Here is a 27,640-nt window from a genome sequence, read left to right on the forward strand (position 1 = left end):
TGATTTTTTGGAACAGGGCTTGCAAGGTCCGCCTGGCCTTCGAGGAGAAAGGGTAAGGACTCTTTAAAATAATGAACAACTAAAACAATACAACGAGTGAAATAATTAACATATGTTGAACAGTAATCAAACGTTTCCAAAATTCTGGGTAAAAAGCCTTTGCATGTCTTCTGAATATCCCTAAAGTTGGGGCTAGGCACAACCCCCCCCCCCCCGAGGTTGGGAATTCCAGAGCCTGGTCACTGTCCCACAGACCTCTGAGGGCAGCCAAATTACCCACAGAGGCCTACCCTGAGGATTTTAATTCCTGGGCTCGTCTCCTTTCGGAGGCTGGATAGAAATGTAACCACATGGCTTGCCAGATTCATTGCGACCCCCTTGCTTTTGTAGTTCTAGGCAAGCGGGGAAACTGAGGCTCATCAAGCCCTTGGGAGACAGCTGGACATGAGCCACAAATTGTGCAGGCCTGGCCCACAGCGTTCAGAATTCAGAATGCCTGGTTGGTTCTCCTAGTCAAAAAAAGCTTGACAAGTTCACTGAGGAGTGAGAACTGAGCTGTTTCCAGTGCTACTAATTGCATATATTGGTTAAATTCTGCTCTTTTGGCCACCTCATAATATCTTTCATGGTTCATAAATAATTGGCTCCTGGGGTGCTGACCCCCACTAGTGTGAGACAAGCGGGGTATTGAAGTTGCATCTCTTGGTCTGGTGCCAGTGAAGTCCCTAGTCAGAGTGAAACCCTTCTAAGAGTGTGTTGCTATTTTTGCTATACTTCCTGAACCTTCCTCCTGTGTCACTTCCTTCCACAGGGAGACCCAGGGGAACCTGGACTACCCGGGAAACCAGTAAGTGCCCCTTTGTTGAACCCACATAGTTGCACATGAATGACTACCGCATATTTTTGTGTGAGAAGAGGATAACTGTTCGGAAAGGTTTTCACCAGGTTTTATTCCTGGGCTGGAAATAGTGGCCAATGTATAATCTCTCATCCCCTCTCCTTGAGTTATTTCCACCTTTACATTAGCTTCTCAGACATACTGTAAGCAAACTGGGTAACTAGCAATTCAGTTGTGTGCCATGTGTGAGAACGTGCATATAGCACCCCACAGAGGCACCTTGGTTGCTGCATGGGTGGAAAACAGACGGGAGGCTTTTTATGCCACCTGCACCCCTTCACCATCTTGCACAGCTAATGTGCAGATGGAAAGCTTCATCACCTCCTCACCCTGAAGTGGGCAGATCCTGGCCTCCCTTCCTGCTTTGCGCACAGCTTGCAACCAGTGGGTAGTAAGTCCCTTTCCATGGGTTGATAATGTTAAAATTATAATGAATGTTAAAATGATGTTGGATTGAAATGAAATGGCTATAGCAACAAGGTTAAAAAGAATATGTAAAAATGGATGGATAACCAGATGAAAATACGAAGTTATAATATGTTAAGATATAGAATTAAGACAAAAACAAAGAGGGAAAGGATTTGCTGAATTAAACATGTGAACTGGAATGCAAAAAAGGGAGGTGTGAGGAGGTCAGGAAACAAGTAAATGAAATACAAGACACAAAAAGATCGATCTGTTTTTAACTGCTTTTTTATTTTTCATGTATTTCTGTATATTTTTTTGTATTTTCTTTTTTCTTTTTCTTTTTTTTTCTTTTCTTATTCTGTAATTTTCTTTGTTTGTAAAACTTCAATAAATATCATTTTTTTAAAAAAGATAATGTTAAAATTATACTCAGCAGGTTCTTCCCTTGTGTGTCTCTTCTAGGCTTCCAGTCAGTCAGGAATCAAAGGAGACAAGGTAACAGCATGGAAACATATCTGCCTCTCAGTAGGGACTTGCAGAGTAGGCAGTGTAGCTTAGAAACAACCCTGTTTGCTATATATTCTTTTGGAGAAAACGATTGTGAATTAATTATTTCAAGCCCACCGTTGTGGCACACTCTTCTTTTTTCTGGTGGCTTCATCCCTCAATTTGGGGAGCGTCTTACAAAACAGCAGTGCTCATCTCCATTAATAGTATGGGAAGCAAGAGATCGCCACTATTAACTACTGAAGCTGTGTTGCTATCTTCTTTCTTTAGGGGGAGAGGGGCCTTGTAGGACCAGAGGGGCCACCTGGACCCAGAGGAGATGCCGGAAGCAAAGGAGAGCGTGTGAGTGGTCAAGATGTCTCAGCGCATGCCGGGTGTGATGATGCAGCATGCAGAACTTGATTCTTTTGACTCCAGAGTCTGGATTTCAAGCCAAACTGAGATGCTCACTGCTACAAACTTTGTCAGGGATTATATACATTTCTGGACAGAAACCTAACAACTTTACTCTGAGAAGTAAAGGCGGGCTAGAAATCTGTTAAATAACAATTGTAGTAGATTTGTGTGGCCACCTATGAGAAAAGCAGATGCTATAAGGCCAAACTAGAGAATGTTGCAAAATTTACTCATTGTTTTGGTGGCAGGAAGCTGGGCAGAGCAGGATGGTGGCTCATCCTTGGTGGAGGTTACAGGGCTCCTTCCACCTGCTGCCTGTCCAGCCAAAACCGAGAACAAAAGATGGATTTCTACCTCCATTCCACAAAACATTTTGCCAGGCTCTACTTCAAACCCCTACCATTTGAGATGATTAATGACTGTGCCCATCGAGTTGAGCAAGATCTGACTAATGGTTGAAACTCTCTTTTTATGACCATTTGATAAAAAGATAGTTCACTGCTACAGGTCATGAAACCCCATCTTTCCATATAGCAGGACCAACTTGCCCAAATCTTATTAATATGTGTTGTGGAACTTCAGAGTAAATATGTGAAATCAGTGTGCATGTGTTACATGGAGGATGCATACATCACATCTCCTCAACTAGTTTTTATCCTGACATGGCTTTGTTTTTCCTTTTAGGGGCCGCCTGGACTTGGTGTCCCAGGCTCACCTGGTCCAAAAGGAGAGCAAGGGGACAGGGTGAGTCCTATCCTAATTTCCTGGATCTGTGTTCAGGCAACCAGCTGTGCACCAGCACTCTGTTAGTCCCCCTCTTTTTTGAAGAAGAAGAGGGATCTCTTCAGCCTCTGCTCTTTGATTTGACCCAATGGGCTGGTGTCTGTGCAGTGCCTTGGCTCCTACCTCCAGTAGGTTCAAAGCTTGCCAGCATTTGCACAAGCAGCAGATGTGAGTCATGTCTGCTCAGCCTGCTATATATTCATGCGGAAGGGTTAGCACTGTGCGTCCGAAGAAAAGTTATTTTTCCCCTTTCCCCCATGGTGTTAACCCTTACTTATCTGAAAGAGAATGTGGCCTCGCCCTTTGTAGGAGCCTCTGCTTTCCTGAGTGACATAGAACCGTATTAATTATCTGCTTCTTCCCTTCCAAAACAGGGGATTGTTGGTTTGACTGGCAAGACGGGTGCAAAGGTAATTATTGTGCTTTGGCTGAAGGGAGCAAAAGGGTGCTGATGAAGTCTGGGCTAGGCAAGTGGTGCTTGCATCGTTATAGTGTGTGTGTGTGTGTGTGTGTGTGTGTGTGTGTGTAAGAGAGAGAGAGAGAGAGAGAGAGAGAGAGAGAGAGAGAGAGAGAGAGTATGTAATGTGGGGATAAGGAACCAGTGAACCTCCAGGTGTTGCTGGATGACAACTCAGATAATTCTTCATCACTGCTCATGCTGGCTGGGGCTGGGAACTAGAGTCCCAGCCAGTGAGCTTCATAGCAGAGCAGGAATCTCAACCTCCTCAGTTCAAGTCCAACACATTATCCTGGCTCTCAGAGAGTGGTTCTATGCAGGCTGAGTAAGCGTTGGGGGTAGAAGCACCTTTTAGCTTTTTCAAAGAGTGTTCCAGTGTCTGGTGGTCAGTTTGGGGCTCCTTTAGGATCCCACATTATTTGTATTAATGTCATGTTCATTTCCTTGCCCAATGGTTCTCTTGCTTAGGGTGACCCAGGAGACCCAGGTGAGAGAGGAGAACCAGGAAGACCTGGACTTACTGGACAGATGGGACAGAGAGGAAAAGAGGTGAGTAAGAGAAAAGAGACTTCACCTTTTTCAGACCTGGGATCTACCTTTATCCTAAACTTGCATTTTGAGTACCAACTTTTTTTTTTTTAGCCATGCATTTGTATGGTGACCATGCTACTGGCTTATTGGTTTAGATTGCAACAGGGCAAGGCATGTGCATACTTAACAAGTAGATTCATTTGAGGGTACTTAGGCTTTAATTCATTTGAGGGTACTTAGGCTTTAATAACAAGGGACATGGGTGGCGCTGTGGGTAAAACCTCAGCGCCTAGGACTTGCCGATCGCATGGTTGGCGGTTCGAATCCCCGCGGCTGGGTGAGCTCCCATCGTTCGGTCCCAGCTCCTGCCCACCTAGCAGTTCGAAAGCACCCTTAAGTGCAAGTAGATAAATAGGTACCACTTTATAGCGGGATGGTAAACTCATTTCCATGTGCTGCTCTGGTGCCGGTTCGCCAGAGCAGCTTCGTCACACTGGCCACATGACCCGGAAGTGTCTGTGGACAGCACTGGCTCCTGGCCTCTAGAGTGAGATGAGCGCACAACCCTAGAGTCTGGCAAGACAGGCCTGTATGGGCAGGGGTACCTTTACCTTTAGGCTTTAACACAGGGCCTGCTGAAGGTGTGGTTGTATTTCGGTGATAATAAGAAGGATGGAAACAACTTCTCTGCTGTGGATTCTTTGCTTCTAGGGTGAAAGAGGTGACAAAGGAGATGAAGGAACCCCAGTAAGTAAGAACTTCTCAATTTGCCACCTGCCCACTCTGATGTTCCTGCTTTCTCTTTTACTGATCAAAGGCAAGATGCAAAAATAAGAGATTTATACTCCACCAACTGTCCATTTCTTTAAATAGAGGCTACACATAATGTATGCAATACCAAAATCACGTTCAAGTACTTAGCCCTCTCTCATTTCTTCTTTTTTTTTTCTCTCCCAAGGGTGAACCAGGTCTACTGGGCAAACCTGGAGAGAGGGGTCTGCGGGTAAGTACAGTGGAAGCACTGCCCAAGCAGGTGATGTGTGGCATGAAGTTGGGAATTATTTCTAAGAAAAGTCATGGAGACATAGATGCAGGATGCTGTAAACACTGAAGCAGGGGGCTGTGGGTGAGATGACTTGCCAGCACTGACTTGCCATCCCTTCAGTGTCACAGCGTAAAACTCCGTCCTTTGAGCCTGGGCTTTGGCATTGCAGAAGAGCTGCTGTGCAATCTTTTGCTTCTTGTATGGGCCTAGCCTGGAAGGTTGACATATTAGCATAAGCCAGAGGTTTTCAAGCTTTTTGAGTCCACGGCTCCCTTGACCAACTACATTCTTTCTGCGGCACCCCTGTGGGGCTCAGGAGCCCAGTTGTGTCACCCCTTGCCTGCAGAGCTGGCAGCCTCTCACCCTTTTTTGAACACCTTCCCTTGTGGAGTCTTCCCTCAGCCTCTTCTCCCATCTCTTTGGGAGCCCTCTCGGCAGCTGCAGCTGATGCCCCTGCCCCAAAGAGAGGAACGTCCTCATACTGCCCCACAGGGGCCTGGGAAACACCCCCTGGCCAGCCCCAGAGGCATCATTCGCTTGGGGAGCTTGTAGCCAGGGCTGCTACAACAAACAGCTGTGCAAGCCTTTGGGAGGCAGAGATGCGAGAGGGCATCAGAGGAGGGAAGGAAGGAGAGAGGGACAGAGTCCAGTGTTGCCTGCAGTACCCGCTTGACTGTACCCCAAGGTTCCACACCACACTGGTTGAAAACCACTAGCATAAGCAGCGCTGATTGGTGGTTTTTTTTGGGGGGGTGGCCTGTAGCCTGAAGGTTTGGACTCTATTGATCCTCCTTGTTCCTTAGATAGAGTTGGAGAATTTCCTTTTCAACACAGCATTGAATTCCTCGGCCCTCTGATTGCCCCCTTCCACTGACTAGTTTCCCAGTCCAGCCTCACTCCAATTAGCCAGTTCCACAAGGCAATGCCCCAGGCCTTTCCCAGTGTGATATTGGCTACCTGATAATGTTCTGATTATTTTCATTTCTTTTTCACATCACAGGGTCTGCCAGGAAGCCGAGGGCTCCCTGGCGAGAAGGGGGACCAAGGCGACCCAGGTGAAGACGGGAGAAATGTAAGAGCCCATTGTGCACCCCTTGACTCGGTTGCAGCACTCACCTACCCCAGGCTTGCTTTTACTATGTTGCTTTTTCCCTTTGCAGGGCAGTCCTGGAGCACCAGGGTCAAAGGGCGACCGAGGAGATCCTGTGAGTAGCTGTGCTTTTCCCACTAAGGGCTGCTCTAGCCAATCTGTGTCGTCTGCTTGAGATCTTGCCCAGAGGCCTAGACCTTGCTGTGGGCTCCAGATGAGAACGGACAGGAGCATGGTTACTGGCACCAAACAGGGCTGCAAAACAAACATATTATCTTAATACAGAGCCACTCAGAATGGCTGGGGCAACCCATTCAGATGGATGGGGTACAAATAAAATTAGTATTGGTATTAGTATTATTACAACAGCAAGCTGCCTCCATGTTTCTTCCTGACCATGGGAACTTCCAGACACACACAGACACACAGATCCTTGTATAAAATAGATGCAGTGAACATTCAGAACCTCCCAGCAGTGCCTTTACAGGGGCTGGCTTTTGCTCTCCACTCTCCTCGTTCAAATCTATTTCCCTTCCTTGTGTCCACACTGGCAGGCCGAGTCTCCTGTGCCCCCAAGCTCTTGGCCTACACAAGTTCTGGCTCCGTTCTGTTTCCTTGAGCGCTCAGTGTGGCATCCTCCAGTGCCATCTGTTTGTGGTCACATCCCAAAGGTTTTTGTCACTGAAGATGCTGTCGCGCTTCTTCACATTACACTAATAAGGGCAAATCCTGGCAATGGGTGCTTCGTATTCTTCGTATGCTGGTGCTGGAGTTGGCAGCCTGCCTCCCAGGGAAATGACTCTGAAGGCTAATGATGCAGCAGCCTTGCTGGGGCTCAATATTTGATCAGTGCCTGAATGGGTAATCACCTGGGAAAGCTTCCTAAAATCCTAAAATGGAAGAAAGGCAGGATATAAATGTCATTAATCATCCAAGCAGAGGAGGCTGAACTAGCTGGCCATCTCTGAACACCCAGCCCTTCTTGTCCAGCATTACCTCTCTGAAAGAAACCTGGAGCCCTCAATGCCCGCTGGAGATACAGGAATGTGTGCTTTTTATGGTGTGCATCAGGGACTCCCCATCCTCCTTACTAACAAATGTGATGTTTATCTTTGCTCTTGCCTGGGACATAGTGCTGAATCTTTGTTTTCCTTTCTTCTTCCCACTTACCCCCTTCCCCTTGCAGGGTCAGCCTGGACCCCCAGGCCAGACAGTAAGTTCCACGTTTCCCTCCCCAGAGGCAGTATTTTGCTTTGGCTCTGACTTTGCAAGTGTCTAACATACCCCTCCTCTTTTCTGCTCTGCAGGTTGGTACAGGACCTGGAGGAGGAGGAGGACAAAAAGGCGAGAAGGTGAGTGATCTGGCTCCAAGATCCCATCCACCCCACCTGCTGGGAACTGTGGCGGGAAGATGGCGGCCTCTGGACTGCCAGCATTCTTGGTGGGAGCGGAAATCCCAACAGTTATGTCCTGCAAAGAGATGCTGCTTAGGGGCTAGACTAGACAGAACATTGAATGTTTTTGCATTTAACATGGTGTCAGAGACATGGCCAGCAGAGAGGAATCCGCAGAAGGGGAGGAAGAGGCAGAGGAAAACAGAAGCTTGATTCTTTTCCACAACGAAAGGGAGATAAGCCCTCCTCGCTCTGGAATGCTGCCTGTATGTTTTCGCAGCAGCACAGAGATGAAGGAGCAGGAGGCAGGTGGTAGGAGGGGGTTGGATTCCAGAGGAGCTGATAAATAATCAAGATCACAGGAGGTGTGTGTGAGGGGGATTAACCTTCCCCCTGTACTACAATCCTCTGCTCTTTACACAGGAAGGAAATCCCATATGGGCGTTTGAGCATCATGTCCAGTCTGACCCTCAGAGAAATCAATCACCCTTGGGCATTCTTCAGAAATAGTTCTGTGGATATTGGTTAATGAGAAGCGAGGGCATGCCGTTGTTGTTTCCTCACTCACTGCACCGCTGTTTCCTTTACAGGGGGAGCCAGGGGACCCTGGAGAAGATGGAATGAAAGGTGTCAAAGGAGATGCTGGTTTACCTGGCCTGCCAGGAGAACGAGTAGGTGCCAGTTCATTGGAGTTATATCTGAGGATACCCAAAACCTCATCAAGCTAAGACTGAGGCAATGTAGAGCAGCCATTGGAGAAGAAACAAACTTTGGATATAAAGGGGATGAAGGGCAGGTTTCTAGGTTTGGAATGGCTTCATCTCCTGTTGTTTACTGCAGGGATTGCTGAACTTTTGGGGGCTTGTGTCTCATCTATATCGGGAGAAACCACAAACTGCAATCTGTTCTATTGGCTACAGCAGAATGCTTCTTCCAATTTCAACAGGAGAAATTGGAATTTCAACAATTTCAACACTGTGGGGGCCAGGGAGGGCCTGTGGGGGCACATGGGTGCCTGTGAGGGCCATGTTGGCCACTCGTGTTTATGGTTCTCTGTCCATTGCTTTGAGTAGGAAGGGTTGGTGCATCAAAGCAAAAGATCATCATGCCTTGGAGAGGGTAATGAGGGATAATCTCAGGGGTAAGTGACTTTGTAGTGGATAGCAAGTGGCTTCAAGGGTATATTTCTCTTTGTCAATTGGGCCCTGGCTAGCCTTACTTCTAATGACCTTCCAGCGGCAGTCAATGGCATTTTTATTGAGACAAGTTCCTAGCCTTGTCTCTGAGTGTATTATATTGCTGTTTTATTTATCACATTTTATTATATTTGTATGACTGAGAACCCTTGGATGGAAAGACAAGGGCTGTTGGCGTAAATGGCCTAAAAATTTCTAAACATCAGCCGCACACCCTTCTCACACCCTCCTTTTTTTGCCCCTCTCTTGCAGGGAATTGAAGGCTCCAGAGGTCTCCCTGGAGTTCGTGTAAGTCTTTCTCTCTCTGCCTTGATGTGTCCTGCTCCCTGTATGATTTCTGGAGAGCTTAATCCCCAGCTCTGCGTGGTTCTTTGCAAACTGAGCATGTGCTCATCTCTTTCATTTTGCAGGGTGACCCTGGAGACCGAGGTCCTGTGGGAGAGAAGGTAAGAGAGCTCTGACATTTAGGATGCTAGAGGTGAGGGTGAGAACCATGGAAACCCACTGTATTTATCATTCCCCCAAGTAAATGCTGCACCCACTTCTATCCACAATAGCAACAGCTTGTTTACTTTTTAAAAAAGAAAGCCGAGGTTTTCTCTGATGCCAGTTTTTGTTTCGGATAGCAAATTTTGGATATAAATGGGGAAATTATAAAATAGCTACAACTTTATACACTAATGCAGTGCACTTCTTTCGTGGTTCTTTCTACCACTGTCTCTGATACTGCTCAGTACCTCAGGAGCTTTATGGAGCCACTGAAATTATGACTGATGATAAACAATAGTGGCAGAGATCCCGCAGCCTTAATTCTGCAGATATGCCTCTTCCTACTGCCTCTTAAAGATCAGAGGCTTTTTCACACCTGCCTTTTAAAGACTGTGCAGAGGCTTATCTCCAGTCTTAGCGATGGGAGATACAACTGTCAAAGAGCAGGCAGAGGCTTATCGCTAATCTTAGCGCTAGGCAACACACTGCTAAGATTGGAGATAAGCTAATGTCTTGTCTTAGTGCTGTGGTGCTTAGTGCTAAGACTGGAGATAAAGGATCTCTTGTCTCCAATCTTAGCACTTAGTGCTTAGACCAGAGATAACAGAGCTTCATGTGTAATGTCAGGTGACTGACAGATGGGCGTGGCTTGTACAATTAAGCCCATGGGCTAGAGATTTTCCAGAGATCCAGAGCATAGAAAGCATTTCCCACAGCTCCCACAGCTTCCTGCTTGCCACCTTCCAGAGCACTGTGGTCCAGAACACTCGGCACTCACTCTCATTTAATTCTCCCCCAGGGTGACCGAGGCCCTCCAGGGCAAGATGGCCGGAATGGGTTAGATGGGAAGCCTGGTCAAACAGGACCTGCAGGCCCAAGGGTAAGTGTAATGCTTGGTAAAAGATACAATTTGCAGGTACAGTGGTACCTCGCAAGACGAATGCCTCGCAAGATGAAAAACGCGCAAGACGAAAGGGTTTTTCGCTTTTTGCGTTGCTTCGCAAGATGATTTTCCCTATGGGCTTGCTTCCTTTTTCTTAAAGCCGTTAATACCCAGCGAATCTGCGCTCCACAAGACGAAAAAATCGCTAGACGACACAACTCGCGGAACGAATTAATTTCGTCTTGCGAGGCACCACTGTATAGCTAAGCCACAGTAGGACTGTGTCATTGTCAGCCCAGTCAGCTGTCCTGTGAGCTGCTCTAAAGACCATACACAGAGTGATTAGGTCAGGCAGCCATTTTGTAGCATTTCCCATCTGCCTTAGCAATACGTCTATAATATGGAAGCTGGGTTGATGGAGGTTGATTTTTTGGCCCCAAATTAGAAGAAGTCCTCAGAGTGTTTATTGCACCAGATTAATTGGTGCAGGAGAAAACTTTTGACTTTCACAGCAGTCTTCATTAGGCGGAATGTGATTCTGACTAGTGATTAGAACTTTGTAATGTGAAAGCTTGTACACTCCTTAACAAGCCTAATTTAGTTTTAATTGGATCATCATCGGATCTCATTGTGTCACTTTAAAAAGGGAAGTTAACACATTTGTCCAAATGTGTTCTTACAGATTCCTAAATGAACCTCTTGTTTTGCTCTAGAACCAGACCTGGCTTTAAACGTAAGAAGAGAGGTGTTTCTGTGAAAAAAACAGATTTTTTGCCTCTCCAGCACTGTGTGTAGAGAAATTGGGGTGGGGGGGGGTCGGGTACCAATAAATATTAGCTGTTGCAAATAAAATAACAATGATGTGATTATACCTGCCTCTGGGGCTTGTTTAAAGTATCTTACCATCTTAGACATGAAATAAATAAATAAAATGGTGTTGCATCTCCTGCCCACTAGATTCTAAGTTTGCTGTATGCCTGGCTCTCAATCACATCCACATCTTATTTCCCCCCCTAGGGTGATCCTGGGAAGCAGGGCGATCCTGGCAGAGATGTAAGTATGGGTACCTCACATCAGGCTATGTGAGTTTTGAGCTCAAATGCTGATACAGTGGTACCTCGGGTTAAGTACTTAATTCGTTCTGGAGGTTCGTTCTTAACCTGAAACTGTTCTTAACCTGAAGCACCACTTTAGCTAATGGGGCCTCCTGCTGCTGCTGCTGCGCCGCCGGAGCACGATTTCTGTTCTTATCCTGAAGCAAAGTTCTTAACCCGAGGTAATATTTCTGGGTTAGCAGAGTCTGTAACCTGAAGCGTATATAACCTGAAGAGTCTGTAACCCGAGGTACCACTGTACTTTCTCTTGCAATCCTGTTTCAAAAGTGAGGTGCTACTTAGAAGCTGAAATCTTACAACAAGTCCATCATTTACTGTTTCTCCATCTCCTTAGTCTGCTTGAGCACAGCTCCTGGCCTTTCTTCTTGTCAGAGATTAGCACTTAAGCACCTTAGTGTGGTCTTCAGGGACTACAGAAAACCCTGGTCTATTTTAATTTCCCTCTTGCTGATCATAGTGCAGTCTGTATAGAGTCCTGTTGTCTTACCCATCCTAAAGGGTGCTTGGCATCAGTGGCGTAGCGTGGGTTGTCAGCACCCGGGGCAAGGCAAGTAATTTGCGCCCCCTAACCCATGGATTTGCGCCCCCTAACCCTAACCCCCAGATGTTGCGCCCGGTGCGGCCGGCCCCCTCTGCACCCCCCACGCTACGCCACTGCTTGGCATTCCCTTTCCACACTGTGAGAGATTTCTTAATCTCAGCTACTAAGTATCTTATGAAGAGTTGGGTCTCTCTTCTGCTTTGCAGACTAACAGGGGTCTACTTCTCACCTCTTTGCCTCCCCCCCCCCCTTTTGCAGGGTCTTGCAGGTCTGCGTGGCGAGCAGGGTCCTCCTGGAGCAAGTGGCCCCCCAGGACCTCCAGGATTGCCTGTGAGTAATGTGCTTAAGCATGAAGGATGGTATTCTGCACCCACTGATAGCTGATCCCTGATAATACACACCCAACATCATACTTCCTTGTAGTGGCTCTGGTTATGACGTTGCTCCTCTTCTGTGTCCCATCCTGTATGATAAGAGGAATAGTGAGTTTGCAGGACGATCAAAGAGAAACAGCTTTGCTGTTTGTAAAGACAGTCAATGGGTGGTACATTTAAGACTGGACGTGCACCTGGGAACTCCCAAGAGGCAGGTGATGGAAGTGCGTAGTTCTTCTGAAAGGAGGAAAGGTGTGCTTTCGGACGACCCTGGCATTGCTTTGGATTGAATGCAACCTTCTGCTTCATAATTGTACTAGACTGCCTCTGTTATGTATCTGCACAGGCTATAGTGCAGATTGCATTGGTCATTAGCGCACCAACCCTACCAGCCAACATTGGCCAATCCACAGTTTTACATCGTGTGATCGCAGCCTTGAAACGCAATTCTCTGAGCAGCATGGCCTGTACAGAAACTGGGACATTTTAACATCTCCCGGAAAGGTCTCCCTTTCCTCTTCCTCCTTTTGAAATTGTTATGTTTAAATCTTTTTTCACTGAAGGATGAACGCTAGGGTAGAATGAACGAAGGGTGATCTTGTGCTCGGTTGATGCCGATTCAAATCCCAGTTTCTTTGCGGTGATCTTGGGCAGTTCAGTGTCTGGGTTCCCTCTCTTGGCTCACGACTTGCATTTCTTTTCCAGGGCAAGCCTGGCGATGACGGCAAACCTGGGCTGAATGGGAAGAATGTGAGTGATGGACCTGACCCCCATCCCCTGCTGGAGAAGTGGGGCTTCAGGCCTGACAGGCAAGGGATTGTATTGGTGGGCTGGAAGTGTGGGAGACTGAAAGAGCACTTTTTTATCAGATATTGCAGCAAATGGGAAGGTCAGAGCGGTTGGTCTCTAAGCAGACCTTGGAGCAGTAACATAGATGTGACATTTTATTTTCCAGGGTGAAGATGGGACTCCAGGAGAAGATGGGAGGAAGGTAAATGCCCTATATGTTTTCCTAGTATGTTAGCCAAACCTCCTCCTGCTAGCCAGCCTACTTGCAGCCTATCAGAAAGCAGGGTGGGCATTATGATGAAACAAACCCCTCATCAGAGGTACCATTATTTCCAGCCATCATCCTTCTGTAGCTCATAGCAGCCACTTTGCATTAAGAGTGCCAGTGAGCTGTGCAGTAATGAGTGTAAGGCAGCAGCCGCCGGTGCAGTGGGGCATAGCTGCCCTTCCAACACTGGTTTTGCTGACGCTTACTTGGACTGGGCTGAAGCAAGGCAGGTTGGCAGCAAGGTTGGGACAGTACAGGTACATGGGCAGAGGCAGTCTGGCACTCCTACCACATCCCTGACCTGCCACCACCCCAGCCCTGCCCAGGGTGTGCTGCAGGGATACTAGTCTGGAGAGTGCAGCACCTCTCCACCACTTGGACTGCTACTAGGTGTAGGGATCCAAGGAAGCTTGGACCTCTCTGTTTAAGGAATACCAAGAGAAGGAAGGCATGGCTCAATCCTGTCTGTACTGCACAATGGTAATTTTAATGATAAAATCTTGTTTTCGTTTTTCCTATTTAGGGGGACAAAGGTGAAGCTGGAGCGTCCGGCCGAGATGTAAGTACCATTGCCTTTGAAAGGTGGTATTATTATTATTCCCAAACAACTTTAAATTTTAAACATTATCTTAAACATTTTAAAAGAAAACATTATTTAAAGGATGTCAAATATAAAATGCATGTTTAAAACAACACAATTAACAGAAGAATAAAATATTATCTTAAGCATAAAACAAGTTTGCCGGTATCCCCACCTCGGCTAGCAGTATCCATTAGGTGCCTGTGCCTCTTGGGCAACTAGATCACAGGCAGTGCTGCCAACTACAAAATGCAATTGTATTTTCCCAGCAATAAACGCACAATATGCTTTGCATGCTGGGTAGGTCTCCCATAAACAGCTCAGGAACGCAGTGCCCTCAAGGACCACCTTTCTCCATACGAACCCAACCAGACCCTGTGATCATCATCTGAGGCCCTTCTTTGTGTGCCTCCCCCATGCGAGTTCTGGAGGGTGACAACATGAGAACAGGCCTTCCCTGTGGTGGCTCCCCACGTGTGGAATGCTCTCCACAGGGAGGCTCACCTGGCACTTTCATTATTCACTTTGAGGCATCAGGTGAAAACGTCTCTCTTCAACCAGGCCTTTGGCTGATTAACATTCTGTGGCTTTTTAAATGTGTTTGTGGAAGAGGAAATATTGGTTTGTTTCTGTTTTATTATGTATTTTGTGTTCTCGCACTGTATTTTTCTGTTGTGAACTGCCCTGGGATCTTTGGATGAAGGGTGGTACACAAATTTAAATAATAATAACAATAATATCAATATTATTGGGGAAAGATGTCTGAATCCCATGGGCCAGATTCAATTAAATAGTTGTGCTACTGGGAGGCAGCCCCCCGAGTCCCAATAGTGCAATGGAGCTTTCCTTCCTGTGTGCACCTTCTCCCACCAAATCACTTTTAGGAGATTGAGAGAAGTCAACTTGGGGGCATCACAGGGAGATTGTTCCATCTAGCAAGCAGAAATGCTCGTGGTGACTGAACAATCATAGCAGCGCAATGTTGAATTCCTCCCCATGCAGTACTTAAGCCTCTGTTTGTTCATGCGTTTATTCTTTACACACTGACAGTATAGGAAAAGCCCTGTGACCGCAGCTGGGCATTGGGTGGGATTGTCAGCCTCAGCTACTCTATTACTCAAAACATACTGCTTTTCATGTCACTGTGACCTGACCGATAAGTTGATATTTTTTATTTAAGATGCTATCTGAGTTTGAGGCACAACCTGACCCTGACGATATAGCTACATCCTTCAGAATTTTTTTGGGGGGGACCTAAAAAGGAATCATTAGAAATTACAGGGTTCCTGGGACCTTTAGACAGGTATTTGGAGGCACTGGCATTCAGAGGTTTTACCTCCACTGCCGGAAGCAGTCTGCCTCAGAACCTCAGTTGCTGGGAATGACATATGGGGAGAGTTCGGTTGCACTCGGACTCTGCTTGCAGGCTTCCCCCAGGCATCTGTTTGCCACTCTGAACTAAATGGGTCTTGGGCATAGCTGTCAACTTTTCTCTTTTCTTATGAGGAATCCTTTTTGGAATAAGGGAATTCCCCTTTAAAAAAGGGAAACGTTGACAGCTATGGTCTTGGGCTTGCTCCAGGAGGGTTCTTGTGTTCTGAAGGAATACAGGTTGTCAAGCAGTGCAGATTAGAGAGAGTACTAGAAAATTACTGAGGGGAAGCTGTAGTTAATTACTAGAGCTTCATTTTCTTTTCTTTTTAAATTGTGTGTGTATAAAATATGCACTCATTGGGCTTTTCTCCCTTTTTTGGTAACGTACGCTACAATATGAAGTACCAGTACCTCTTTTTTTGCTGCCCCTGGCAGCCATTTTGTGCTGATGCCCACAGCACTTCTATCAATATATGAGTACTGATGCACCTCATTCACACACTCTCCCCCCAAGAAAAGCACAATGTGTGTGTGTGTGTGTGTGTGTGTGTGTGTAGCAAATTGGTATTGGATGCCTCATGAGAAAAATGAGACAATGAGATTGTCGATGATGATGATACTAGTAAATAAATAAAGGATCCCCGGTGAATCCCCAGCACCAATGAGCTTAAGAGGGCCTCAGGCAGCAGGGCTGAGAAACCTGCGAAGCCACTGCCAGTCAGGAAAAGCCAGATGGACTCTGTATAAGGCAACCCCTTCTGTATTACGTGTCACTGCATGTGTTCTTTGCTGGCAGGGTCGTGAAGGTGTGAAAGGAGAGCGAGGGACCATTGGGCCTCCAGGCCCCCCAGGGCCACCTGGTATTCCTGGCATGCCAGGGCAAGTTGGTCCTCCTGGCCAGGTGAGTAGCCTCCTCACGCATAATAAGCACCACATTATTTTTGCCAACTTCACCAGCAGAAAAGGGCGGACTCTCCCGGGATGCTGAACCGAGAGCAGAATTAGTGCTGTTTAGTGTGAAAGGCAAGCCAGAGTTGGTCTCTCTGCCTTCTGCCCTACCAGTCCCAATGGGCACCACTGCTTCAAAGTCCTGGGGAACCTTGGACTTCACCTCACTGCCTAGCTGGTTAGACATTGGGAGGTCTGGGGGAGAGGTTTCAACTTCCCCCACCCCAGCATACTTGATTCAGTCAAGGCCACTGTCCATTGGATAGTGATTTTTGCCCCTCATGAGCACAGGGGTTGGAAGTCTTTTGAAGTTCTTCATACAGTCAAGAATTCTGTCCCTGCACTCCTAATAGCTCACTAGAAGTGCTGGGGAGGAAGCTCCCCCCGCCCCCCAGGATAACAGCCAAGGTCACTGCACACAGCAGTCTTGGCTCTGCTGGTTGGAGAGTAAAATGTGTGTAAGAGAGAGAGAATGGGAAAAGCTGTCTGTATTTGCATACATGAGCATGCACTCTCATGAGTGTGCAGCCCCCAACCCTGGTATCCCTTATACTGGGAGTCCCGGGAGAGCCCATGTGGTTAAGGATTCATTTGTGTTGAGTGTCCTTGCTTAGTTGCTGTTTTGCTCACCACTGTCTTGCCGTTTTCAGAGCATGCCAGGCCTCCCAGGGGTTTCAGGACAAAAGGTAAGCAAAGCCTTCTGCTTCAACTTGCACACAGTTTGACAGAGTAAGAAAATATAGCTAGCACATTGCAAACCTGCCTCCGTGTCAGCTGAACTCTCTCTGGGATTTGAAAACTCAGCCTTGAAAGTATGGGGCATCCTCCTATGGCCACTCTCATCAGATGAGCTTATGGCCAGAAAATAAACAAGGAGGCATGATGTGGACTGAAGTTCTCTGCATATCTGAATCCCTACTGGCTGTAGCAGGATATAGAATCATAGAATCATAGAGTTGGAAGAGACCACAAGGGCCATCGAGTCCAACCCCCTGCCAAGCAGGAAACACCATCAGAGCACTCCTGACATATGGTTGTCAAGCCTCTGCTTAAAGACCTCCAAAGAAGGAGACTCCACCACACTCCTTGGCAGCAAATTCCACTGTCGAACAGCTCTTACTGTCAGGAAGTTCTTCCTAATGTTCCTAATATATTGCCCTGTGTGCCACAATCCATGTTCCATGACTCCAGGCCCCTAGACCCAAAGTACCCTATATGTAGAGCCAGAGATCTACCGTATTCTGCACCCTTAGTCAAAAATGAACTTCTCTCTTCAGTACTAACTCCTTGTGTGCATTGTGTTTCAGGGAGACAGAGGGGAGCCCGGATCCAAAGGAGATCAGGTGGGTATCTCTTAAAGCCACAAAGCACCTGAAAAAAAATTAGAATGACATTGTGGCCCCAAGTGTTGGAGCCCCTTACAGAGGGGTCGTTGACTCAGTCTTGTGGAATCCCTGTTTTATTATTAGCTGCAGTTTGCGGTGAGTTCCACCTGCCGCAGCAATCACTTTTCTTTTTGTCATGTAAAACTGTGATAAAATATATGCATCCCACTTTGAGAAAGTGTAGATTTTCAAAGGACTCGAAGCACATTGGAACCAGGACTTACTGGAATCTTATTGGCAGATCACTTGGGTTCTAGACCATCCCCAGTCTGCACTGGGCTACCTTTGACATATCATGCAGCGATGCATATAATGGGGGTATTGTCATGCGCAACACACCAGAGGCTTCTGCCTACATGAAATGCAGTCTAATGACCCTTGATGGGGGCTGTTACATGGTGTACAATGCACACTTATTGATTACTATAGCTATACACAATGAGCCTTGTTTTGTTTTCCTTCTCTCTCTCCCCCACCACCCCGTCACTTACAGGGAAGACCAGGGGAAGCTGGGCTTAGAGGTGAACCTGGAACAACACCGGTGAGTTAACAGACATGCTCTTTCACCTTGAGGGTCTGGTGGGGGGACATGACACATGTACAGATTTGCTGTCTGTTTAAATTAACTATAGACCCTAGGAGAGGGTGTGGCGGTGTTTGCCTTCTCCCAAATATGCCTTGTGGCTTGAGTCATGGAGGGAAGTATTTGCTCTGTAGGTACCTTTCTGCAGTACCTCTGCTTTCCACTTGTAGCACACTGTGGTCTGGGTTCCCACTGGTGGATCGGAGGGGGGACTGATGGATGTTCCTGACACTGGACAAGAGATGGTTTTTGTTTTCTCAGTTATATGGCATTACTGTGCCTCCTCATTGCCATAACTGGAGTATTCTGCTGTGTTTCTCTGGAGCACTACTTGGAAAATGAATACACATATATAAAAATGTATTAGTAATGGAAGCTAGGGAACTTGTCCAGCAACAAACTGGTGAAATATAGAACTGTCTCAGTGGGAATCCTGCCCTGAGACAACCATCTGCTGGTATAGCTTCCTTTATGTGTCTCCAGTTGGGAGTTCCCTTCTGCAGAGAGCAGCTTATATATAGGCACGGCATCAGAGGGATCTATCAGGTATGGACTCACCTAGCTCTGTGATGTTGCTCTGACTTCTTGATGGTTCAGTTGTGCTGTATTGTGATGTCACAATAGAGCTAATAACCCATAGGGAGCAGCAAGACAAGGAATACAGGAGGGTGGCCAGAACCCTCAAAGCAAAGAGTTGAGAGTTTGATATTTGCTTATAATTTATCTCCCCCTGCCTACTTTTTTTGCTAATGGGTTTCCTCCTCCTTTTCTCTAGAATGTTGAACGTGTCTTAGAAGCGAGTGGAATTAAGGTATGAGTTGGCAGCAGCCTCATCTGCCATTTTGCCTCCCAGGTTATGCTTTCCAGTGTACATCCATCGTGGGACCTGGTTCTTTCTGGTGAATAACTAGGCAGATGAAGGGAAACGTTTCTAGGCTCTGTCCAAAGTGCTAGAATTAAGCTTTAAAACCCTTAAAGAATTAGCACCATGGTACCTTAAGGACCATCTTACTTAGGATTCACTTAGGAGGCAGTGATGGTCACCAACTTGGATGGTTTTAAAAGAGGATTAGACTAATTCATGGTGGAGAGGGCTACTAGCCATAATGGATATGCTCTGCGTCTACAGTTGGAGGCAGCAATGCTTCTGAATACCAGGTGCTGGAAACCACAGGAGGAGAAAGTGCTGTTGTGCCTGAATCCTGCTTGCTGCTGGTTTCCCAAAGGCATCTGGTCAGCCACTATGAAAACAGGTTGCTGGACCAGATGAGCTGTTGGCGTCTGATCTAACAGGCTTTTTAAGGTTCTTATACATCATGAACATCATAAACAAATGAAGGTTCTCGGATGCATCTTACAGTATACGGTACCTTAAGGTTTCTGATGCAGGTACTTGGTACAGCATCAGCACAGGCTGCAGGGATGGTGGGGGGAGCTTCTGTGGCCCACTGTCCTTTGATCTCCATCACCAAGGAATTCCTCTAGGAGGGCCTGCACCTGGTGTTGGCCTAAGGAGGAAGTAAACTAGAAGTAATGCTGGTGTACCTTCTACTCTGCTGCCCAGAATGTTATTTCTGGGTGCTTTTAGCATCCATGCTGAGGTTGCCTCTGGTGTTTCAGCTTCATGCCCTCCATGATGACCATAGGGCTCTCTCAAGTTATCATTGGTCTGGCACACAGGGCAGGGCATATATTAAGTTTGCCTTTTGCTCCAGATGGAGGAAGGGATGGTCTGGAAATAGGGTGTGTGTGGAGATCATGCTGTTGAGGTTTGTGCTTAAAGGTTTGTGCCCAGGGTGGTGGACCAATTCTGCCTCTTTTCATTTCCTTAACAGACAAACTCAACTCTCCCTCCTTCCTTTACAGATTTCCTTACTGCGGGAGATCACTGGTGCCTTTGAAGGGAGTTCTGATCAATTCTTGCCTGCCCCTGTCCGCTTGAAAGGCACGAAGGGTGACAGAGGGGATCCAGGAGAGAGAGGGCCAGCAGGCAGAGAGGTGAGGTTTACAGTTCCCTAGCTATCGTCGTGCTCTGATGTTCATGCAAAGGTCTGATGGAGCAAAAAAAAATTCACTTGGTGCCAAAAGTTGTTCACTATTGATGCTAGTCTAACTTCAGGGGAGGGAAGTATTCCGCAGTGGTGGTGCCACTATCAGGAATGCCCTTTCGGAACTGAAGGATATAGTGGACCTAGAAGTACCCAAAATTCAACGTTAATGTTCAGAATCTGATTATCTGACATGGGAGGTTAATAGCAGCTGTAGCTGCTGTGACCTGGTTCAAAGCTCCTTGTGGGGGGATCCATCCTGTTGGAGTTACCAGTCTCCATGATGAAAAGCATTTGCAGAGGAGCTTTGCTCATAGAAATCTCTGAGCTTCCTTTTGTAGAGAAAGCTGATCTGAGGCCCGCTAGATGATGCTCTGTGTTTTTTTGCAGGGGCTCATAGGCTTCCCTGGAGAAAGAGGCCAAAAGGGAGACAAAGGAGACCAAGGCCCCCAAGGCCCAACAGGGCGTGCCATTGGAGAACGGGGGCCAGAAGGACCATCTGGCCAGCCAGGGGAGCCTGGGAAACCTGGAATACCAGGGGTGCCAGGCCGGGCAGGAGAACTTGGAGAGGCTGGGAGGCCTGGGGAAAAGGTGAGTATATCAAAAGGTGGGAACAGAAAGGGACACCATTAACTGGGAAGGCACCAAGTGTGACCAGGAGCTCAAAAGCCCCCAAGTAACCTTGGCCTACCCCTCCAGTGACCACATTTTCTGAATTCATCACTTCCTCATAGTCATTGCATGAGTTTGATAGAGGCAGGAGCAAGAGAGGTTCTCCAAAGTGGGATTATCTGAGGGAAACATGTCTGAACATCAGATTATTTGTTTATTTAAAACAATAAAAAGTTACACAGCTGTTAAACCAAAATAAGCCATGTGTTAACAATATACATAATAGACTCATGGCACAGCAGCAATAAAACTATCTATGCTTTCACATTTCCTGGATAGCTCATTAGTACTACTTTTCCTGAAACAGTTTTGTGGTTCTTTCTAAAACTCGTCATTTTCTTTCTCCAGGGTGATCGGGGTGAGAAGGGTGGACAGGGAGAGCCGGTGAGTGGGGGTTTTTTTTATTATACTTTGAGTCCAAAGCTATCCATCTTAGGACAGGTGCTAGATAAATCATCTTTAAAATTATCCATTCATAGAAGGAGGAATTTGCCAATTATTTGTTCACACTAAAAATATATGACTTGTAGTGTAAACTGAACTCTGGAAAATTAACTTCTTTTGATATTGGCAGCTGCATTCTCTTAAGTGAGATGTGAGGTTGTGTTATGTGATCATTAGCTGTGTGTGTACCTGGATGTTTTGTGACTAATTGGTTTCACCTCCCCCCACCCCATGTTACAATTTTGTCAAGATAAACATTGGGTTGGCTCTAGACTTAAGTTAGTCACACTTTACTCCCGTTGAGATCAGTTGTATTTATATACAGCGTGACTAATGCTCCACTGATTACAGTGGGGCTAAAGTACTGTACAACTAATTGGGATCCAACCTATTGATCTGGTTCACACATAATGCTAAGGCAAACCATGACTTAGCATAAATGCATGTGTATATGGGTTCCCAGAAATCAGATCACAGCCACTTTGCTTCTCCTCTGGTTCTCATACTGCTGCACTTCTATGCACTAAGTTTAGCTTCACATATCATCTGAACCCAGACTCATGGTTTGCCTCACTCCAAACAAACCACAAACTGTAACCGACTTTTATTCTTAAGAGACAACATGAATCTACCTTGGAGGGTAAAGGGTAAGGTCATGTCCAACTATCATGGATACAAGCTCCACTGATCTTGGATGCTCCTGCTTACCTAAATTTGCAGGGGTGGAGATAGGAAGGGTATGTTTAGATTGCTTTAATTGCACAAGAAAATACAGGTCTTAATTGGTTCATTGGGGAGAAACAGCAACTGTGGGAGTGCCTTGTTGGCCGGAAAATGAAAAGGAGGCAGTGGAACAAATCTCTAGAAGACTGGAGTGCATGTTTGGTTCATTGGGGAGAAACAGCAACTGTGGGAGTGCCTTGTTGGCCGGAAAATGAAAAGGAGGCAGTGGAACAAATCTCTAGAAGACTGGAGTGCATGTTTGATATGCACATCCTGTTTAACTGAAGCTGAAACTATATACCAGAATTCAGAGGCGTACAGGAAGTTTAAGGGAAATATGCTTGGGGTTTGAAGAGGTTTCAGAAGCAAATAGACAGCAACAATTAAACGAAGCTGTGGACCCAGTCAGAAAGCTTAAGGAGAGATTTGTGAAAGGGGTCTATCATGTGGTCTTGAGAAGGGAATAAAAATTGCTGCTTTGGCTAAAGTGGAGAAACTCCTTTCTTGGAGTTTAAGGAGAAAAAGTCTTCAGGAAAACTGTCAACCAGAAAGGGCACTTGTAGACAGGTTTCAGTATGAACACAACTATATACTTCTCTTGCTTTTGGGGTCTGGTGGTTATAATTCTGTGTATAGGCAAGAGCATAGGAAGGGCTATACTGGATCATACCAAAGGCCCATCTAGTCCAGTATTCTGTTCCCACAGTTGCCAACCGGATGCCCATGGGAAGCCCACAAGCAGGGCATGAGCACAATAGCTCTCTCTTGCTGTTTGCCTCCTAGCAGATGATATTCTGAAGCACTCGACCTCTGAATAATATATAGCCTCCATGACTAGTAGGCACTGAAAATTTTAATTTATTAGACTTCAGAGTGATTGCCAATCTGTCTCTCTGCATCTATCTCTGAGAACAGTGTGCATTTACAAATGCAGCTTCAGGACAAAGATGTTTTGAGGATATAAATCCTTCTGAGACAAGATATTTGCCTCAGGGTAATTGGTGTCAGTCCAGTCTGGAGCAGGCACTGAGGGCTGCCTTACTTGAAAACAAAGTAGAGAAAGTAGACAGTTCTTGAATAATGAAATACATGTGGGATAAGGAAAACCCACAATTCTGCAGATAAGCATCGGAGGGAGGGAAGTGGATGTATACCACTTTTTGTGCTTGCTGTTTTTCTGCTCCAAATCACCCTCATGTGGCTTTTCTCCACCAGAGAATTCTAAACTCATGTTTATTTTTTTTGCTTGTTTAAAATATTCATGAGTTACTTTTCTAATAAGAAGTCTCAAAAGTGATGTACAATCATAAACCAAGCCCAAAGCACATGTAAATAACACTAAAATATTTAAACTGGAAGATTAAAAGCCAACACCTCAATACAAGTTTGGAACTCTGCTCAGGTCAGGGAGAAATCACTTGGGGGAGGGAAGTAAAACAGAGAGACAAGCAGACAAGGACACGGTTAAGAACCCTCCCCTATACTGCCTTTTGGTTCTGAATCCCATTCTCAGGAAGTTTATTTTCTGTATTTTTCTTTTTCAAAAGTGGCATCTGGGCCCTGTTACAGATGTTTTGCCTGTAAAGTATAGTTCTGAATGATATACCTGTGGTGGGCCTATCTCTCTGTATTCCTCATTCATCCCATGCCTTTAGGAGTTACTGGACAACGTCTGCTGTTGTGACACATTGTGGGTGGGGCTGAGTAAGACTGGGATCACGTCTTTGGCAAATCCTCCATGTATTTGATCATTACCCTGTTTCTCTTGCCCCCAGGGCAGAGATGGCTTACAAGGGCCACCAGGGCCACCAGGACCCAGGGTGAGTGATTCCTTCAACCATATATATATGTGTGTGTGTGTGTGGTTAATATGAGCTCAGCATCTGGGGACGTGTGTGTGTGTGTGTGCATGTGTGTGTGTGTCCCCGTCCCTTAGATGCTGAACTCATATTAAGCTTGTTCACATATTGTACTAAACACAGCTAAAAGCTGTTTCTACACAAGCGCATATATTTTTGTAAAAGAATGTACACTTTTTGATTTCTGTAAAAGAATGCACACAGTTTGATTTGTACAGCCCAGCTCTTGTGAGCACAAATGGTACACTTATTGAATGTAACACAAGGAAGACCTATAATAAGTCAATGTAAAATGGTGTTGAGTTATATCCTGAATTCTTTGAACTCTGTGAGAAAATCCCTGTGAGAAAACCCAAGGAAAGGGGAGACATAGATATGTTCTTCTGCTTCTAGTCCTTGTGGATTGTACCCTGTGGCCATGAATGCCTTGCCCTAGAGTGCCTTGTGTGCTTCCTTGGACTGGCAATTCAGTGTTTTGAAGCTCAAACAGATCCCATCCCTTTACTCCTTCATCTGTTACTATTTTGCCCTGCCTACTTACTGACTAGATTTCTAATGGGAATAAAAGTTAAAGCTTTTCCCTAACACATGCTGCTCTAAATTGATACCAGGCCTCAGAAGATAGTGTTAAGCATTTCCCATCTTCCAGCTGAGTCCAGGGTCTTCAAATTTCGCTGCCCACTTTAGTTAACTAGAAAAAACTCAATGAGTAATTATGAATGCCCATCAATGTAAGGTCAGTCTCACCACCCTTACACACACACACACACACACACACACACACACACACACACTTACTTCTGCTCCTGGGCTTAAGTTTGATTCTGTGTGAACTTTTTTGAATTTGGGTCATAGCCTAGAAGAAGAGGAAGAGTTTGGATTTGATATCCCGCCTTTCACTCCCTTTAAGGAGTCTCAAAGCAGCTAACATTCTCCTTTCCCTTCCTCCCCCACAACAAACACTCTGTGAGGTGAGTGGGGCTGAGAGACTTCAGAGAAGTGTGACTGGCCCAAGGTCACCCAGCAGCTGCATGTGGAGAAGCGGATACGCGAACCCAGTTCCCCAGATTACGAGACTACCGCTCTTAACCACTAGGCTCTCATAGCCTAGAAAAATCAACAGATTTAATCAAGCATGAGGGATAGCTTGGATAGCTCAGTTGGTTACAGCATGGTGCTGATAATGCCAAGGTTGCAGGTTCGATCCCTGTTAGGGACAGCTGCATATTCCTGCATTACAGGGGGTTGGACTAGATGATTCTCAGTGTCCCTTCCAACTCTACAGTTTTACACCCAGGAAAAGATGGATCCTAAACTGCATGTGGAACAGACACAGGTACCCTGATTAAGTCAAGCAATTCCTACAGCTCTATTAGCGGTTAGTTCTTGAGAGGTTATCCAAGTATTGGAATATCCACAGAAATGTTCTTCGCATGTAGCGGAGAACAGTATGTGACATTCTGTCGGAATACAGACAAAACATGAGTGCGCAAGGTCTTGTCTCTGTGCAGGAGGAGAAACCCCATGTGCAATTCTTCTTACTTTTCCAGGTGGATGGAGTGGAAGGGGGCCTCCCGGGGCTTCCAGGAGAGCGTGGGGCTGCAGGACCCAAGGGAAGCAAGGTTAGTGCCCTTTCCATGCCAGTCTTTTATCAGCCAATGGAGATTTCCCTACCTATTCACATAGCAGCTTTAGGGAAGTTTCCCCCCCTCCCCAGAATAGGGCTATGCTCCACTCTTCTAGTGGTTTTAATAATTTCAGTTCTGAGTCCTGTATTTTTCTGACCATGAATGATAACAGACCTGGCATTTAGCTCCCCAAATCAGGGAGCCTTTCAACCCACAACAGAATCTGAGACTGCAGTATTGTAAACTCTCCTCACTTTGAAGACCTTTAGTGGGGCATCGGGGTTTTTTTAACCAGTTAAATATAAACAGAATTGCTGAGTCCCAAACCCTCAATTTATCTGCCATTTTGAAATAATGAAGAATGTGATGAGACAACATAAAAAGGCTATATTAGAAATCTTCAATATGTTCTTTCTTCTTCCCTTTTAATACTCATCTGTTAAAATTTGCTAAAAGATTAACTTAAATATTACTTAGCTTGCATCACAATCCAGCATAGGTCTGCTCAAAAGTAAGTCCTTTTGAGTTCACTGAGACTTGCTTCCAAATAAGTGTGCATAGGATTGCTGTCTTAAATCTTTGCCTAGTCAATTACAGCCTTAGTAATTTGAAAAATAAAAACAACAACAAAGGCATGAACCATGTGATAGACACAATCTTGGGAGGAGCAAGGTAGCAATGCAGGCATCATTGTTGAGCTTCACATGATGGCATTTGTTACTACTTGGGCATTATGGGTGACGAAAAATAACTAGACCAGGAATGAAGCATCCTTGACCCTCCATATGATGGATTCCCAAATCCCTTCTGCCATAGCCAGTGACTGGGTTGATGAGGGCTGTACCCCAGCAGTACCCCAGAGGGCCACAGAGTCCCCATCCATGGACTAGAACTCACTTCTTTGAGGCTTGCAGCAAACAATTCCCTTTTTCCTTCTGCTTGTACAGGGAGAGCCAGGAGAAGATGGCGAGAAAGGCTCTAGAGGCGATAAGGTCTGAGTATAGTAAGTCTCCCACCCCTGCATCTCTCCGGCTTCCCCTGTGCCTGCTCTGTGCCTTCGCTTGCCAAGAGGGGGACCTTTTCTTTCCTGCCGAATGTTTGGCTTTTATCTTGCTTTGAAAATTCTTCTTTTTCTCTATCCCTTTCATGGAGAACTCAGCAGTGCTGAGCCAAAAGGGGGGGATACTTGCCCTCCACCCAAGCAGGGGTGCAACAACAGCTATGACTAAGAGTGGGATATCCCTGCTCACCAAAGCAGGAATTTCCTGGCCTCGCCATGCTTTCCTTCAGAACTCAGCTTTGGGAGCTTGGCTTGCTTATTCCCATGGTTATTCTCCCCCCACCCCACCCCCTTCCAATACCAAAGGATCCTACTCCACTCCCAGAATTGGGGTAGAAACCATGGATAATGACTGCTGGCACTCCATTCCTCAAGGGTTAGGGTCTTGACTCTCTCTGGGTTCATGGTCTTAAACTTCCTTTATGCCAGGATAGCATAAAGTTCTAGTTCAAGGGCCTGGAAGAAAGGTGGGACATGAATGTACTAAATAATATCAAAATACAGTGGTGCCTCGCTAGACGAAAAGAATTCGTTCCGCGATTCTCTTCGTCTAGCGGTTTTTTCGTCTTGCGAAGCAAGCCCATTGACAGCTTAGCGGATTAGCGCTACAGCTGTCAAGCTGCTTCCAGCGATCAGCTGTTAAGCGGCTTATCAGCGGAACAGCTGATAAGCGGCTTAGCGGCGTAAGGAAAGGGCGGAAAAAGCGGAAAAAACCCGCGGGGGGATGCAAGATTTTTTTCGTCTTGCGAAGCAACCCCATAGGGAAATTCGTTTTGCGAAGCGCCTCCAAAACGGAAAACCCTTTCGTCTAGTGGGTTTTTCGTCTTGCGAGGCGTTCGTCTTGCGGGGCACCACTGTAAATGATTCCAGTAGGACTTCACATGCTTACTTTTTTCAGGTTTGCTCTTGATGTGTGCATTCCCCACACGTCTCACTGTTTCTCGGGGGTGGTGGTGAGCCAGGGCTGTCCCAAAACATTGGCAGCCTCCATCCATGCCCTCGGTTGAACTGAGCCCAAGTCCCATCCTGGTCTCCTGGGGAAGCAGTGCAGACAAACGCATCATAGTGGGCAGTCAAGGAGAGCTGGATATGGATTGGCCCTTGGGATGGAACGTTGAAACAAAGGGCCCGCCTACTTGCCTTTGTGACATCAAACAACATTTTGAATTGCA

General features: G+C 46.2%; 1 protein-coding gene and 1 long non-coding RNA gene across 6 annotated transcripts in view; one reads left to right on the plus strand and one right to left on the minus strand.

Annotated features, from left to right (window-relative positions):
• COL7A1 (collagen type VII alpha 1 chain) overlaps nt 1-27,640 on the plus strand; it is a 103,140-nt gene that overhangs the window by 47,290 nt on the left and 28,210 nt on the right. For all 5 annotated transcript variants that reach the window (XM_081900925.1, XM_081900928.1, XM_081900926.1 and 2 more), the window contains 33 exons: nt 17-52; nt 812-847; nt 1,769-1,801; nt 2,084-2,155; nt 2,894-2,953; nt 3,367-3,402; nt 3,918-3,998; nt 4,692-4,727; nt 4,939-4,983; nt 6,026-6,097; nt 6,186-6,230; nt 7,302-7,328; nt 7,423-7,467; nt 8,100-8,180; nt 8,958-8,993; nt 9,116-9,151; nt 9,994-10,074; nt 11,095-11,130; nt 11,992-12,063; nt 12,813-12,857; nt 13,063-13,098; nt 13,688-13,723; nt 15,915-16,019; nt 16,717-16,752; nt 17,374-17,409; nt 17,945-17,992; nt 18,810-18,845; nt 19,901-20,032; nt 20,473-20,673; nt 21,103-21,138; nt 23,697-23,741; nt 25,331-25,402; nt 26,356-26,400. In XM_081900925.1, coding sequence (XP_081757051.1) covers nt 17-52; nt 812-847; nt 1,769-1,801; nt 2,084-2,155; nt 2,894-2,953; nt 3,367-3,402; nt 3,918-3,998; nt 4,692-4,727; nt 4,939-4,983; nt 6,026-6,097; nt 6,186-6,230; nt 7,302-7,328; nt 7,423-7,467; nt 8,100-8,180; nt 8,958-8,993; nt 9,116-9,151; nt 9,994-10,074; nt 11,095-11,130; nt 11,992-12,063; nt 12,813-12,857; nt 13,063-13,098; nt 13,688-13,723; nt 15,915-16,019; nt 16,717-16,752; nt 17,374-17,409; nt 17,945-17,992; nt 18,810-18,845; nt 19,901-20,032; nt 20,473-20,673; nt 21,103-21,138; nt 23,697-23,741; nt 25,331-25,402; nt 26,356-26,400 — 1,875 coding nt within the window. The remainder of the gene's footprint in view (nt 1-16; nt 53-811; nt 848-1,768; nt 1,802-2,083; nt 2,156-2,893; nt 2,954-3,366; nt 3,403-3,917; nt 3,999-4,691; nt 4,728-4,938; nt 4,984-6,025; nt 6,098-6,185; nt 6,231-7,301; nt 7,329-7,422; nt 7,468-8,099; nt 8,181-8,957; nt 8,994-9,115; nt 9,152-9,993; nt 10,075-11,094; nt 11,131-11,991; nt 12,064-12,812; nt 12,858-13,062; nt 13,099-13,687; nt 13,724-15,914; nt 16,020-16,716; nt 16,753-17,373; nt 17,410-17,944; nt 17,993-18,809; nt 18,846-19,900; nt 20,033-20,472; nt 20,674-21,102; nt 21,139-23,696; nt 23,742-25,330; nt 25,403-26,355; nt 26,401-27,640) is intronic.
• LOC309364159 lies at nt 17,221-27,635 on the minus strand. The gene is made up of 4 exons (XR_014165761.1): nt 27,358-27,635; nt 19,405-19,542; nt 18,593-18,660; nt 17,221-17,437 (listed from the first exon to the last, which is right to left on the minus strand). It is a non-coding gene; the product is annotated as an uncharacterized lncRNA (long non-coding RNA).

Source organism: Podarcis melisellensis (genome assembly GCF_964234715.1).
Source record: "Podarcis melisellensis genome assembly, chromosome: 2".
Classification (NCBI taxonomy): Eukaryota; Metazoa; Chordata; class Lepidosauria; order Squamata; family Lacertidae; genus Podarcis; species Podarcis melisellensis.